The sequence below is a fragment of the Mobula hypostoma genome, chromosome 17 (assembly GCF_963921235.1).
Source record: "Mobula hypostoma chromosome 17, sMobHyp1.1, whole genome shotgun sequence".
Lineage (NCBI taxonomy): Eukaryota > Metazoa > Chordata > Chondrichthyes > Myliobatiformes > Myliobatidae > Mobula > Mobula hypostoma.
Genome location: NC_086113.1, coordinates 46,507,417 through 46,524,618, shown reverse-complemented (window position 1 = coordinate 46,524,618; position 17,202 = coordinate 46,507,417). Strand labels below are relative to the sequence as shown.

At 41.1% G+C, this 17,202-nt stretch overlaps 1 protein-coding gene across 3 annotated transcripts in view; it reads left to right on the top strand.

The window, feature by feature from the left end:
• The first annotated feature begins 4,980 nt into the window (after positions 1 to 4,980).
• The window catches only part of LOC134357994 (oxysterol-binding protein-related protein 10-like), a 178,974-nt gene continuing 166,752 nt past the window's right edge, over positions 4,981 to 17,202 (top strand). For all 3 annotated transcript variants that reach the window (XR_010020769.1, XM_063069844.1, XM_063069843.1), the window contains exon 1: positions 4,981 to 5,801. Coding sequence is in view for 2 of the 3 variants with exons in the window: in XM_063069844.1 (XP_062925914.1) it covers positions 5,551 to 5,801 (251 nt within the window). In the remaining variant the exon portion in view is untranslated. The remainder of the gene's footprint in view (positions 5,802 to 17,202) is intronic.

Sequence of the window (17,202 nt, the reverse complement as noted above, 5' to 3'; positions counted from 1 at the left end):
GCCAAGGAAGAAAGATAACATGTAATGTTAAAAAAAAACAAATTATTTTTATTTATTATATTGATTGCATCTGATAAGCAAAAGTAATATGTTGTTAAAAGATGTGATTACATCCCATATTTCAAAAATAAAACAGAGAAATGATCAAATAATCTGTAAATAATGGGTTATATCTGTTCTTTTACACCTGTGCTTCTGAGATACCTTCATTTTTCCTCAACTATACTGTTTCCCTTCCACCATAAGTGACTGGATTCTCTTCCATGCCAGCATTATTTCCTGCACTTCTGTTATTATCTCTTTTTGTGCCCAGAATAAGAGTCTCCCTCAACCACACATTCTATCCCACTACCCTTCATATTAAAAAAATCCTCCATTAAATTTGACATCTTGCCACTAGAACTAGATCTATGCCCCTCTCCTCTCCCCTTCCAGCATTCAGAAAAGATCATTTCCTCCTCATTCTGGTTCACTATTCCATTTTCACTAAAACTTAATTCCCTTCTCATGACATCGTCCCATACATCCTGAAGTAATGCAGTAGTAGTCCTTTCAAGGATTCAGTTCTTTCAGCAGCCCCTATTTTGCTCCATATTGCAGCATCTCTTGTGCCTCTAATATAGATCTATATGACTCATTCTCTCCTTGGAGGTTCTCATGCCCACAAGCCAATCCAGTGAACCTGTATCTCCAACAGAGAGGGAATATGAAGGTAGGTACTCTCACTACATTTAAATATCTAGACAAACTGCCAAAGCATCAAAGACTATGGACCAAATACATGTAAATGTGATTTATATAGATGGGTAATTTAAGGTCCACAGAGGCACAGAGGGCCAAAGGGCCTGTTCCTCAGTGTCACAGCATAAAAACAGGCCACTCTGCCCATCAAGTCTGTGCCAACAAATCAGCTATCCATTTACAATGGTTGGTTGGCATCTGTCTGTCTCAAAGGACAAAGGGTGATGCTAATGATTATCACAGCCTGGGCAGAAGGTATGGAGAACCTGAGATGCCCAGTTATCAAGGTTCCCCTCTCGGCCTCACCAGCATAGTCCAAAGGAAAGCTTATGAAGCAATACGTTTGGCACCAGCTTGGCTGCAGGAGCTGCTGGAAGGATGTTTAATGACGTCCAGCTGCCTTTGGGGCTCCACTCTGGATTTGCTGTCTGGGTTTACTTCCATAGCCTTGGGCAGTGGGGCTATTTACCCATAGCTGGAGATCTGGTTCATGAGCACCAGGGAGTGTTCAGACAGCGGTGGGCCTGCATGCTACATGTGCAGGCGCGAGACCTCCTCCTCTGGTTAGCCTGAGTCCAAAAGGAATTCAGTTTCATGTGTCGCCAGTGAGGAGGTACTACATGAGGCTTGCTGTTGGAGAGGCTATGTACTGGCAGGGAGAGACTTGCACAATCAGCTAGCCAGCAGTGGAAGCTGAAAGTGAGAGTGACAAACATTACCCACTACACTACCAGATTATATGCATCACAACAACCATTTTGACACCATTTACAAAATTACTATATTAATCCCTTTATTTCTACCAACATTTTCATCAACACCCTTCCTCCTCTCCTCGGTTACTCTAAGAGAGATGTACTTGGGAATAAATGCTTTGCAGTTACAATATTTTGTCTTACTAAGCTGTCTTCCTTATGCTCATCTCCAACAAAAGACAATTTATGTGCAAGGGCCCCCAAACACCCATGCATACTGTCACTTTCCAGACTCTCACCGTTTATAAGATTATCTGCTTTATTTTCTTACGATCATTATGAATAATGGATACTGTCTGAAATGCTGAGTTCCTCCAGCAGTTCCCTTATTAAAGGTCATTCTAGTCTTGGAGGAATTTGGTTACTCTTTAAACCACTAAGGCTACAAGAATGTTCAGCTATATAATGTGCTCAGTGGAGTTCAACTCTAGAGACAATCTCTTTAAACTGTATAATGTGCTTGTGAGGCTACACCTTGAGTACTGTGTACAGTTTTAGTCTCCATATTTTGTGAGGGATAGGAAGGCACTGGAGAGTTCAGGGAAGGGTGATGAGACTCATTTCAGGTTTTCACGGTATGTGCTATGAAGAAAGATTGGAAGAATTAAATCTTTTTAGCCTAAATAGACATTAGATTAGATTCAACTTTATTATCATTGTGCCGAGTACAGATACAAAGCCAATGAAATGCAGTTAGCATCTAACCAGAAATGCAAAGAATAGTGTTATTTACAAAATAACTGCGAATAAAAAGTGGTACAGTACACAAATATGAAAGTACTGAGACGGTACAATATGGGTGCAATACTGCTTAGCGCTGTGATGTGAGGTTCAGCAGGGTCACAGCCTCAGGGAAGAAGCTCTTCCTGTGCCTGCTGGTGCGGGAGCGGAGGCTCCTGTTGCGCCTACCGGATGGGAGGAGAGTAAAGAGTCCATGGTTAGGGTGAGATGCATCCCTAACCCTGCCCTGCCCAGGCAGCGTTTATGGTAGATATTCTCAATGGTGGGCAAATTGGTGCCGGTAATCCGCTGGGCAGTTTTCACCACATGCTGGAGTGTTTTGCGGTCCGATACGGGACAATTGCCATACCACACTGAGATGCAGTTGGTGAGTATGCTCTCAATGGTACTGCGGTAAAAGTCCGTCAGTATCCTGGGACAGAGGTGAGCTTTCTTGATGCTCCGCAGGAAATAAGGGCGCTGTTGCGCATTTTTGATCAGGATGGAGGAGTTCAGGGACCAGGTGAGATCCTCGGAAATGTGGACACCAAGGAATTTGAAGCTTGATACACGCTCCACTGCAGCTCCGTTGATGTAGATGGGGACGTGAGACTGGCTCCTAGCATGCCTGAAGTCCACAATGATCTCCTGGGTCTTCTGGGTATTAAGGGCCAGATTGTTGTCGGCACACCACGCGGCCAGGTGCTGGACCTCGTCCCTGTAGGCCGTCTCGTTATCCCCTCTGATCAGGCCAACCACCGTGGTGTCGTCTGCGAACTTGATGATGGAGTTAGAACCATGTACAGCAACGCAGTCATAGGTGAAAAGGGAGTACAGAAGAGGGCTCAGCGCACAGCCTTGAGGCACGCCGGTGTTCAGGGTGAGAGTGGAGGAGGAGAGGTTAACAGATTGGAGTCTGGCTGTTAGTCAGAAAGTCCAAGGTCCTATTGCAGAGGGATGAGCTGATACCAAGCTGGCGAAGTTTGGCGATCAGCTTGGAGGGGATCACAGTATTGAATGCCGAACTAAAGTCAATGAACAGCATTCTGACGTAAGAGTTGGGGCTGTCCAGGTGGGTCAGGGCAGAGTGAAGTGCCGTGGAGATGGCGTCCTCTGATGACCTGTTGGTGCGATAGGCAGATTGATGGGGGTCCAGGGTAGTGGGCAGACAGGATTTCAGATGTGATAGAACCAGTCTGTCAAAGCACTTTGCAACGATGGGGGTGAGTGCAACTGGACGGAAGTCATTCAGGCCAGTGGCAGTGGACTGCTTCGGCACTGGCATGATGGTGGCGATCTTGAAGCTTGCGGGGACAACTGCCTGGGCCAGGGACAGATTAAAAATGTCTGTGAAGACCCCGGCCAATTGCCCTGCACAGACTCTGAGCACACGGCCAGGTATCCCATCCGGACCAGCTGCCTTCCGTACATTCACCCTGCTCAGGTGGCGCAAAGACCGGAGGCGGAAAGTGAGAGAGGCCGTTCACCAGTTGAAGATAGAATGAGAGGAGACATGATAGAAGCGTTCAAAATCATTAACGGTATAAGTAAGGTGGATGCCAGCTGCTACTTCAAAGTTATCCATCAACGAGGACACGGAGCCATAGGTGGAGACAGGTTAAAGGGAGATTTCAGACTAACATCAAGAAGCATTTCTTTACGCAGTGAGTCATGGACACATGGAGCAAACTACCTGGTTGTGTACTTGATCGTAGTACCTTAGAGACTTCCGAATCTAGAACCCGATAGTTATTTCAACACACTATGTGAATAGGAATTTGGCAAGCTTTGTTGGGCCGAATGGCCTGTTCTTGTCAAACATTTTATTATGTTCTAATTAAACTTTGGCATTCCCACAATGTTTGGAATGTGTTGATGCTTGTTACAGCACTGAATGAAAATTGACCAGTTTGTGAGGTGAACTGGATTTAATGGAGGAAAGCATACTTTGGATGGATGGTCTAAAGAACCACGAAACTTCGGATGCTGGAATTTGAAGCAGCAAACAATCTGCTGGAGGAACTCGTGGTGTCGAGCAGCATCTGCGACAGTGGTGGGGGAGGGACGCAATTGTCCAACCTTCCAATACGTTGACAATTCCTCCCCCAAAACAGATGCTGCTTTGACAAATTCTATCCCGCTGTCATCAGACTCTTGAACGAAATCCTTACATGCTTAAAAGAGGAACTCTTGATATGTCAACGTACATTGTTGTGCCCCAGTCCTGATGAAGGGTCTCAGCCCGAAACGTTGACTGATTATTTACTTCTATATAGATGCAGCCTGAACTGCTGAGTTCCTCCACGCTGCTCTGGATTTCCAACACCTGCCGCATTTGTGTTTACTGTATTGCGTCCCAGTACCTTATTTATCGACATCCAATGAACTTTCTCGCCGTAATATTTTACTCTGCATCCTGTTTTACTTTTTATTACCTTGATGTACTTGCATGTCGAATGATCTGTGTGGATGGCACGCAAGTTTTTCCACTGCATTTCCCTACATGTTATAGTAATACTGTAACCTAATATAGATCCCGCTTGGTTCCGCCAGCAGTTTGTTGGAAGAATGATCTTTCCCAAGACACGCTCCCACATGGCTATTTTAAAACGTGTGTTTAGAATGATGGCGTTTCTCAGCCCGAAAGGGGTTGCAAGCCCCGTTTCGGTGGCTGAAGTTGCAGCCCAGACTCCCATCTCGCCAGTTTCACTGGCAGCCGCGTGATCCTGCTCACGCACGCTCTCTCTCTCGCCTTACGCAATCGGCGCGTGAGGGGCAGCGGAGAGCGGTCTCGCCCACCGGGGGCAGGCCAGGGAGGGAAGAGTGTAGAGGCAGGCAATGACAAGCTACAACTGCCTGCCGTGAAACACGGTCACTCACAAACCTGCGAAGGGGGGTTGTCACGAGCGAGGAGGGCCGCACGGCGCCCGCCCTCCTCCGGGCCTATGTGACGGAACGAGAGGCGTGTCGGTGTCCTGGCAAGACAACGGGAGCCAGCGACTGGGACCAGGTGGCAGGGCGGAGACGAGTCAGGCCGCCCGATCCAAGGCAAAGGGGCATCCGTGACGAAGCGCCACGTCCCTTGGATCAGAGAAATCAACGGATTCCGCACAGCAACCCGCCTGCCCGCGATTACCTGGCACGGAGAGCGCCCAGTTGACACCCAGGGCTGCGTACCCGGGCAGCTCGAGCGCGGGGCGTCCGTTGCCGGCCGCGTTCGGCCAACCAACCGCGCGCGCGCCCCCGCAGCTCCCGCTCGGCCTCGGTGACATTGTCAGATTCTCGCTACGTCGTGTTTTACCGAGGAGGAAAGACGTGGCGCCTATCGCGGTAGATGTTTAGTACGGAGAAGGCGGCCCTGGGGGCTGGCAGCGGCGGCGGCGGCGGTTCCAGAAGGAGCTCGGCCTCCCCGAGCGAAAGGGGCTCGGCGGCGAAGAACAACTGCAGCAGCCCCAGCTCAACGCCACCCGCGGAATCGGTGCGGATCGTCCGCGAAGAGCAGCGGCAGCCTCACCCAGAAACTGGCAAGGTTGTGGAGGGTTTGCTGAGCAAATATACCAATTTGATTCAGGGCTGGCAGAACAGGTAGGAGACTGGGGAGTAGATGTGCGTCTACCTTGTTTGGGAGGCATGTTGCCAACATTATCTGCTATAATTACCGGTGTGATATGAGGCAGGGCGAATAATTCAGCATTATCAGGCAGGCACTTTAGGTTTGTTTCGGTATAGCCGCGCATCTAAGTGCAACATTCATATTTCACTAGTTTGACATTAGTTTCCACATTTGTTGTCTTGATCTGGCCTTTTTATATTTCAGGTTTCCCAGTATCGATAATTTTTAAAAATACTTTTATTTACTATTAGTCATGCCTTGGTGAAGTAGAAACTAAATGTGCTTCATATAGGATTGCTTAAATAGCAGAGTGTGCTATCACAATACAATGTCTTGATATTGGGAGCTTATCTTTCATAGTTTGTACTGCGCGGTTGACATAAAACACAAGTGGTATGGGAAAGTAACAGTAAAATATTACATTTATTATTGTACTAAAGTGACAATCTGAGCAAAGCCAAATAATGCATTATCGACAAGAGAAAATCTGCAGATGCTGGAAGTGCAAGCTTCACCCCTCCCCCCAACCATTTCACCTATGACCTTGTTCTTCCTCCCCACTCCCTACTTTCTTACTCTGATTCCATATCTTTTTTTCCCAGTCCTGTTGAAGGGTTTCTATAGATGGTGTCTGGCCTGCTGAGTTCCTCCGTAATGATGCATTATACTCAGTAGTTCATTTGTAATTTCAGTTGTACATTACGAAGCAGGTTCTATGGCCCGACTGTTTTTATGCAAAAGGAGGTGTCCATCTGGCCGCCATTTCACTATTCCTTTCGTATCTACATACTTGTCCAAGTGCTTTTTAAATGCTGCGATTGTATCTTTCTACCATCTGTTATAGCAGCTTCTTCCATAATTCTGATGCCCTCTGTGTGGAAAAATCTTTCCCTACCATCTCCTTTGAATATCCTCCCTTTTCCTTAAAGCTATAAGCCTGTAGTTTTAGGCCTCCCTGCTCTTGGAAAAGTCTGACTATCTACACTCTTCGTTATTCTGTAAATCTCTGTAAGGTCTCCTGCACTTGGGTGAGAACAATTCAATCCCTCCTAGTAAAGACCTCCATTCTAGTAAGCATCCTGGTGAATCTCTTCTACACTCTTTCTAGTGCTACCATTTTCTTTTTGTAGTGTGGTGACTAGAAATGTGCACAGTAATCCAAGTGTGGCCAAATCAGTATCTTATACAGCTAGCTGCAACTTGATGTCCCAACTCTTAAACTCAGTAACCCTGCCTATGAAGATAAGCAGGTTTAAACAGCACCTTTGGAATCCATTTATGTTGCTAATTTCAGAGAGCTGTGAACTTGCATCCCAAGGTTCCTCTGCTTCTAGTGTTCTTGCTAATATGTCTTGACAATAGTAGATGACTCAAAATGTAATACCGCATACTTGTCCGGATTAAATTCCATCTGCCACTTCTCCGCCCAACTTTCCAGCTGAACTGTGTCTCTCCCCTTAGGCAACTGGGCAACCGTGCTCACTACAGCTCTAATAATCTTTGTGACATCAGCAAATGTACTTATGAGTCAAAAGCACAAAGTTCATGTACCTTATTTTTGTACTTAGTGTACCTTCAAACTTAACACAGAAACATAAGATATAGGAGCAAGAGTGAGCCATTCAATCCTTTAAGCCTGCTCCTCTATTTAGTGATTTCCCCCCCCCCACTAGTATCAAAAAAAATCTATTGATTTAAGTGCAGCTACTGACTGAGGCTCTACCACCCTTTTGAGTAAAGATTTTCTAAAGAAATATCAACCTTTGAATAAATAATTTTTCCTTAAGTGAAGAATTTGACTTGAGTGAAGAAAGACCGTGATACATAGCTTTAGACGCCTCAGCAAGGAGAAACTTTGTACCTGGATATAATCACTGTCAAGCCCTCAAAAGATTCTTCTTTTGTTTCAGTATAGTTAGTCTCATTCTAAACTGTTAACAAGAGGTTTAACTTGTTCTTTCCTTGCATGATAATCCAATGAACCAGTCTGGCAAATCTTTGCTTTATATCCTCTAGCAAGTACTGTATACTGTATATTCCGGTATGGGCTTATTCATGTTCATGTCCATGTCTAGGTCTTATGTATGTGTATAGGTATTATTTATGTACATGTCCTCTGATAGTAAGGGACAACTTATTATTTACCTTAGCTTGCTACATACTGCACTTGCCTTTAGCTTTTAATAGAAGGACATAAAGGTCCCTTTCAACGTTTATGCTTCCCATTTTAGCAAAATACTCAATATTTCTGTCTTTTTGCCAAAATTAATGACTTCTATTTTTCTACTTTTTTCTACAAATGTTGCTTTTCACTCAAAAGCTCATCTTTTCTTTGCAGTCTCTTTGCAAACTTGTCATTATTCATATTTCTACTTGCTTCTATGTCATTAGCAAATATCACATTTAGAATCCTCATCTAAATCTAAATAGTTGGGCCCAAATGCTGATCCCTGCATTTCTCTTCTCATTACAGCTTGCCAATTTGAGAAGGATATTTTTTCTCTTCTATGATCCATTTGTTAACCAGCACTCAATCCGCTCGAATTGAATTGAATTGACTTTATTTCTTACATCCTTCACATACATGAGTAAAAATCTTTACGTTACGTCTCCATCTAAATGTACAATGTGCAATCACAGGAATTTATAATAATTTATGATAAATGTAATAGTCAATGTAACATAGAAGTACACTCGTATCAGCGCGAGTTAATCAGTCTGATGGCCTGATGGAAGAAGCTGTCTGGGAGCCTGTTGGTCCTGGCTTTTATGCTGTGTTACTGTTTCCCGGATGGTAGCAGCTGGAATAGATTGTGGTTAGGTGACTTGGGTCCCCAATGATCCTTTGGGCCCTTTTTACACACCTGTCTTTGTAAATGTCCTGAATAGTGGGAAGTTCACAACTACAGATGCACTGGGCTGTCCTGTATATTATTCCCATGTCACCTTGTGCACCAAATCATGTGGGATCTCATCAATTGCCTTTTGAAAATCCAGATACAATGAATCCATTTGTCCCCCTTTTTTCTATTATGCAGTCACTTCTCCCCCAAGTTTTTTTTGATATCACATCCTTCAGTATAGGCTCCAGCATTTTCCAACAATTAATCTTGTCCTTGCTTGACGGCAGTTTACTTTTTTTCCCTCTGTTCTTTTTTTTTAATGGTATGGTCACACTTGCTACCTTCCAGCCTGCAGGATCTCAATTCCAGAGTCAACTGAATTTTTGGAAGGTGGTAAGCATTGTCTCAGTTTTCAGACTCGGCTGTGTAGATCATTAGAAATTTTATATATAATTTTCAGGTTCATTAACCTTTCCATTTATTTCCATTTACTATTAATTTCTTTTATTATACAGGAACCTTCAGAAATTTTGAGGTTAATATTATAATTATGGTGAACAAACCTGGTTCTTATATTCTATGTGCATATTCAATAACAATAAGTTAATTTCACATGGTATTCAGAGTTTGAAATACTGGTTAAGAATAAAGGGAATTTAGTATTTGTAACTCAAATTTGAGCATCAACAACAGTCAGCTGTTGTCATATTGATATTATCCTTTTCATCCAACTTAAAAACTAGGTTTTAAGCCTGCTTTTCCTTGACACCAGTAGGGCCAAATAATATCAGAATAAGTAATACCGCAATTGGGTTTTGTGCCATTCTGGAAAACAGAGTGAGCTTTCTGAGCACCGATTAACGTACAGGCATTTGCTGATTCATATGAGTCATAATAATGGCTGCTGCTGTGATGTTCTATGTAGTGTTATCACTGAGAATGTGTAATGTGGTTGCTTTGTACTATTTAATATTCTTTAGCAAAACTTTATTAAAATATTGATGTGTAACTGATTTCTCCATTTTCTTGTCTGAATTTGACTTTGCCTGTTTCAATTCTAACTATTTCTATTAAGCTCAAGTGAGCATGTTTTTGTAACAGCATTTGTTTGAACTATTTTAAAATGTAGAACTTGGTGCACAGGGATTACTGATAACTAAGAATTATTCATATTTAAGCATTAGCTTTAGAACAAGATGAACTTGAAAAACATTTACTTGTTAGCAACTGCTTTCAACAATGACTTCTATTAGATACTATGGGAGTGGTAAACAAAGCCAATGCTGAGTTTCTGAAAGGAGATTCAAGGTAAATAACCAAGGCTTATTAAGGAAATAGGAAATTGTTGGCTTGTTTTCCCAAAATTAGAAATTGAATGAAATAAACTTCCATGGATGAAAACATCAGAAGAGAAAGTACCTGGTGATTTCATGGTTTTGCATATTAGTTACATTCTCGCAGGTTAGCATGTTTTATTTAATAAAATTATTCCTGTTTTTACCTTTTGTGGTAATGGAGATAGGGTAGGGGTAAATAATTTGTTTATTTAATCTAGAATCAAGACTGTGAATAAGAGAGGGGTGTAAGTTTTTATATTTACTGATCTAATTGTTTTATTATTTACTTGACTTTGATTTTTACCTACAATTAACACTTCTATTTTGATAACATTAGGGCTGCTGCATTATTTATTAATTTCAGCAGCAACCAGGATCATTTTGCTGAATGAAGATGATATTGGCATGTAGTTGAAGCATTTTTGTTACTACTGGATACAAGTATTGCTCTTTATTCTGCCACTTCGATTTTCACAATATGTTTTTCTGCTTTATGCTTCAACATCAGACATCAGTACCCTATAAAGTTAAGCCGTATATTTGTCATATGCACGTTGAAACTGTTACATGCCTCAAGGAGATCTGTGATTTTTTTGTGACAATAATGTAATGGTCTTTTGGAGGTCACCTGATGTAATTTTCCTGCCAATGTGAGGTCACGTGATGACATGTGCACCACGGGTATATAAAGGGAAGATCCCAGATGACACAGTTAGTTTTTAGTTTTTAGATATCCAGGTAGAACGTACTGTGTCTCCGTTTCTGTTGCGTATTTGTTTTATGACGCAGTTTCGTTTTTAAAATGGAGTGTTGCGTTCTGTTGCAAGGTACAATATTACTGGACTGGAAATTTTTGCTAGATGTACTGATGTACCTTATTCTAGCAGCAGTAGAAGGGAGAGCGAAGACTTTATCAAAGTACAGGACCAGAAGGATTGAGAGCAGTCGGCATCATTCGGCGGTTTGACAAAGGATCGACCTTATTGAGTCTTCGTGGAAGGAGTTGTGACCTGCATTGAAGATAACTCTTGCAAAAAGAGAAAAGAGTTCATGCAAAGATTTGCTCTCTCTAAAAGGAAATTAAGGTCAGTCGATTTAAACTCTTTTATTTCCTGCATCGTGAATCCTTTGGACAGAACCAGTAGGAAAGTTGCATCTATGAAGAAATCCTTCTCCAGGGAAGTCTCTCCCAATTGAACGTATAAATCTGTTGGACTTACGAATTTACCATTTTAAGAACTATATCTGACTTTATTGCTTTAAGAACTGTTTTCGCATTTAACGCTTTAAGAAGCAGTGCTGAGTGACGATTTGTTGAACGGCTGCATAATGGTTAACTTCCCGTTAAAGTCCTCGTTTTTTTTATATCGTTTATTCGTGTTTAATAAATGTTAGGTTATATAAAAACAACCAATCTCGATTGATATTCATTGTTGCTGGTTACGTAACAAAACATACAGTGAAATGCTGTGTACTGTATGTATCAATGACCAACACAGTCTGAGAATCTGCCGGGATCAGCCCACATGTGTCGCCATGCTTCCAGCCCAACATAGCATATCCACAACTTATTAACCCCTATGTCTTTGGAATGTGGGGCACCCAGAGGAAACTCCTGCAGTCATGGGGAGAACATATAAACCCCCTACAGACAGTGGCAGAAATTAGAACCTCAGTCACTGTAACGGTTACGCTAGCTTCTACACTATCATGCCACCCTACACATATTTCTTTTATTTGGCACCAAATACTAAAGGTTAGGCACTCTTTAATAAGTTTATCTTAAATTTTTATTTGAGCTTGGGAATGTTGATAACAGTTAACAGATGCATCAAGTCAAGATTGGCTCTTTCTTTCATTTTGAGTACTAATATACAGTACTAGTATGTGCTAGTTTACAGGACTAGTTAATAAAAATTACAGTACTAGTTAATAAAAATTATGCCTACAAATTTATAAATGATCAAAATGAAGCTGTAGCATCTGGGATAGCATTGAGAGCCTTGAAATCTTGAAAAGAGCAGCAGAGATGCATTAGCTCCATTAATATGGTGGAATTCTTCATTAATATGGAGAGTGACATAGTTAATTCAGAAACAAAGGTTCTGAACTTAAAGAGGGGTAACTTTGAAGGTATGAGACGTGAATTAGCTAAGATAGACTGGCAAATGACACTTAAAGGATTGACGGTGGATATGCAATGGCAAGCATTTAAAGGTTGCATGGATGAACTACAACAATTGTTCATCCCAGTTTGGCAAAAGAATAAATCAAGGAAGGTAGTGCACCCGTGGCTGACAAGAGAAATTAGGGATAGTATCAATTCCAAAGAAGTAGCATACAAATTAGCCAGAGAAAGTGGCTCACCTGAGGACTGGGAGAAATTCAGAGTTCAGCAGAGGAGGACAAAGGGCTTAGTTAGGAAGGGGAAAAAAGATTATGAGAGAAAACTGGCGGGGAACATAAAAACTGACTGTAAAAGCTTTTATAGATATGTAAAAAGGAAAAGACTGGTAAAGACAAATGTAGGTCCCCTGCAGACAGAAACAGGTGAATTGATTATGGGGAGCAAGGACATGGCAGACCAATTGAATAATTACTTTGGTTCTGTCTTCACTAAGGAGGACATAAATAATCTTCCAGAAATAGTAAGGGACAGAGGGTCCAGTGAGATGGAGGAACTGAGTGAAATACATGTTAGTAGGGAAGTGGTGTTAGGTAAATTGAAGGGATTGAAGGCAGATAAATCCCCAGGGCCAGATGGTCTGCATCCTAGAGTGCTTAAGGAAGTAGCCCAAGAAATAGTGGATACATTAGTGATAATTTTTCAAAACTCGTTAGATTCTGGACTAGTTCCTGAGGATTGGAGGGTGGCTAATGTAACCCCACTTTTTAAAAAAGGAGGGAGAGAGAAACCGGGGAATTATAGACCGGTTAGCCTAACGTCGGTGGTGGGGAAACTGCTGGAGTCAGTTATCAAGGATGTGATAACAGCACATTTGGAAAGCGGTGAAATGATCGGACAAAGTCAGCATGGATTTGTGAAAGGAAAATCATGTCTGATGAATCTCATAGAATTTTTTTGAGGATATAACTAGTAGAGTGGATAGGGGAGAACCAGTGGATGTGGTATATTTGGATTTTCCAAAGGCTTTTGACAAGGTCCCACACAGGAGATTAGTGTGCAAACTTAAAGCACACGGTATTGGGGGTAAGGTATTGGTGTGGGTGGAGAATTGGTTAGCAGACAGGAAGCAAAGAGTGGGAATAAATGGGACCTTTTCAGAATGGCAGGCAGTGACTAGTGGGGTACCGCAAGGCTCAGTGCTGGGACCCCAGTTGTTTACAATATCTATTAATAACTTGGATGAGGGAATTAAATGCAGCATCTCCAAGTTTGCGGATGACACGAAGTTGGGTGGCAGTGTTAGCAGTGAGGAGGATGCTAAGAGGATGCAGGGTGACTTGGATAGGTTGGGTGAGTGAGCAAACTCATGGCAGATGCAATTTAATGTGGATAAATGTGAAGTTATCCACTTTGGTGGCAAAAATAGGAAAACAGATTATTATCTGAATGGTGGCCGATTAGGAAAAGGGGAGGTGCAACGAGACCTGGGTGTCATTATACACCAGTCATTGAAAGTGGGCATGCAGGTACAGCAGGCGGTGAAAAAGGCGAATGGTATGCTGGCATTTATAGCGAGAGGATTCGAGTACAGGAGCAGGGAGGTACTACTGCAGTTGTACAAGGTGAGACCACACCTGGAGTATTGTGTGCAGTTTAGGTCCCCTAATCTGAGGAAAGACATCTTTGCCATAGAGGGAGTACAAAGAAGGTTCACCAGATTGATTCCTGGGATGGCAGGACTTTCATATGAAGAAAGACTGGATGAACTGGGCTTGTACTCGTTGGAATTTAGAAGATTGAGGGGGGATCTGATTGAAACGTATAAGATCCTAAAGGGATTGGACAGGCTAGATGCAGGAAGATTGTTCCCGATGTTGGGGAAGTCCAGAACGAGGGGTCACAGTTTGAGGATAGAGGGGAAGCCTTTTAGGACCGAGATATGGAAAAACTTCTTCACACAGAGAGTGGTGAATCTGGAATTCTCTGCCACAGGAAACTGTTGAGGCCAGTTCATTGGCTATGTTTAAGAGGGAGTTAGATATGGCCCTTGTGGCTACAGGGGTCAGGGGGTATGGAGGGAAGGCTGGGGCGGGGTTCTGAGTTGGATGATCAGCCATGATCATAATAAATGGCGGTGCAGGCTCGAAGGGCCGAATGGCCTACTCCTGCACCTATTTTCTATGTTTCTATGTTTCTATTACTTCCTGGTTATCCACTCTGTCAAACACTACCTGTCCTATCTGCAGATCTTGTATTGTTCCTGTTTTCTAGTCTTAGTTTAGAAAAGATGCAAAAATGCAAGTTGAGAATTCAGTTCACTTCACCTTCAGACTGAGAATGTCTGTAAAATTTTTTTGAATTTTGGGAAAGATTGTTGCCTAATATTTTGATCCAACTAAATTTTAATGCTATCTGTAACTTTGAAGACGATGCAGAAGAGGTCTGCTGGGAAGATGCCTGAATAGCTGTAAGTAGAGGTTGAACAAATTTGGCTGGTTTTCTCTGGAGCATTAGAGGCTGAAGGACAACTTGATGGAACCTGTAACATTCTGAGTGATATAGATAGGATACAGAGTCTTTCTGTCTGTGATGCAATTGTCAGTCACCAGAGGCCATAGATTATTTTTATACAGGAAATGGTAGGTGCTGGTATTCATTGCCAGAGGAGATGGTGGAAGCAGAAAAGATAGTAACTTGAACAAAGCAGGGGCTGGAGGGATGTAGGCCATATACAGGCAGTTGGGATTAAATCACATTGGTGAAGGGGGATTTGCTGTTTTGTCTTCTAAAGTCTCTCTTCACAACACGGCAACATCACTGAGCATAGCATATTTTCAAGTATACATTTTATTCCTGAAGCTGCAGAGAAGAAAATTTTACTGACTGAAAATTAAGTTTTTCCATGTGCAACTTTGTGAATATTACAGTGGTTGATTTGGAGAATTAAACTCTTATAGTTTTATATATGCAGTAGTGTGCACTTGCTCATAGTCCAGATGTAATTGATTTAAAATTAGTGAATGGTTGAATGGTGTCAACTGTTAGTAACTTGATTCAAAATAGTTTCAATTGGAAACAACACATAAAATTGACAAGGGAGGATCGACAGCTGCTTGAGGATATTGAATTATCTTGCATAAAATATTTAATGAAACTGTACATTTTAATTTTTTTATCTGTGCTGAAATTTAAAAGATAACATTTTTAAAGAGTTGAGTTGCTTGTGCAACCCCCCTGAGTGAATTTTTTATGTTCCTTCATTGCATTTCGTTGATGTTCATTGGAAATTCCTTGCTATTGGCAGTTTAGACATGAATGAGCCAACTTTATTAAGGAAGCTACACTTGTGCAAAATAGAAACACCAACGATTATTCAGTCACCAAGAATGTAAATGCTAGAAAAATCTATTTTTAGGCATTTGATTTGCATTTTGCAGGTTTGTCAATCAATTTGAGGTTGCTGACATTGCTAAAATACAAATACATTTCCAATAATTGATTAATAGATTTAGAAATTTAGGAATTGGACATATGAATTCCTGATTAGCTGTAGATGGTCATCATTAGTTAAGTGACATTGATAACTGTTAATTCTTTAAATTTATATGGAAGAACTAAAAAATTAATATTCATTAGTATAGAAGTTTTTCATTGGCTGTTTCTTAGAAAAAAAGGCCTTAGTTTCTAAGCTACCTTCCAATATACTTAACAAAATGTACACAAACATTTCTTCGTATTTTGGAATATGTATTTAGGTACTAGTGCTAGCATACTAGTCTTGATTAGAATGAGATGTATTCAAGCCCTTTTTCAGTACCAGAGAAAAAAAATCACTTCATGAATACCGAGAGACTGCTTTACTTCTGATGAACTGTGAATGACATGTCTGCTTTTAGTAAAGTTAAAGGATCCCATGGTGTTCTTACATTTGCCTGTTGTGGCAACAGTGGCCTCTCAACCAATGTGACAAATGTTTTCTTTGGTATGCTTATGTGGTTCTTCTATCGCTAACAGCAGTGACTATAGTTCTGAGTTTCGGTACATCACCTGGTTGTGGACTGCTTTCTGATCAGTTAAAATAAAAATGACTTTTTTTTGACACAAGCTTATTTGGCTATAGATTAAGGATTGTATTCCTTTGTATAGCTGTTGCTTAGACATTTGAATGGTTTCCTATGGATGCCTTTTGGAGTAAAGATTGAAAACAACTGACTATTATTTGGCCTTGAGCATGTTTCATGGAGTTTTTGTAATCAAACTGATAATTGTTTATACTTCCATTATATAGTTCACACCCCACTAGAACGATAAATTTGAGGCCTAAGTGTGAACTTTGTGCAATTGCTTTGCATAGTCATTTCTTGTATGCAAAAATAACTCATGCTACCTTGAATCTAGATAATCTATGCTTGAGAAGCTCTGGAGCCCTAAAAAAAATGTATATGGGAAATGTAAAGTTCATTCTGGCTGATTTTATTTTACTTTAATTGATGACACTTCCTATTTTACAAAAAATGAAATCTTTGATGTCCTTGCTAATGAGAAAGGTAAAAATAGCTTCTCAATGTCCATAATAATGGTCATTTTGAAAAAGATAATATCAAAAGGTTTTATTGCCTTTTTTAAACTGTATAGCAAGATTGAAATCAATGATCTATGCATTTTAAGGAAAGATACCATTAGAAAAATTCAAATCTCCAAAATCAGATGTTCTATTCCAATGATAACATCTGAAATATTATTATTTAGAATTCGAAAATAAGCAAACTGCAAACATTGGAGTTAATTTCAATGGCCAAGTTCATCATTAAAACAAGAGTAGTATCTAACCTGTGTGCTGACAGCATGTGTGGAGGAAGAAATGGAGCATGGAAACAGGACAGGACCATTTTGCAACAGCCTGTTATTTCCATTGAATAACTTGATACTTTACTCTGATATCCCAAAGAATTATTACATGGTTAACAATTTAGGAATCTCAGATTTTTAACAATTGATTGAGCTTCATTACTGTTTTATCAAACAAGTATAGGATCAAGGATAAGTTTCTTTAAATAATGCAAGA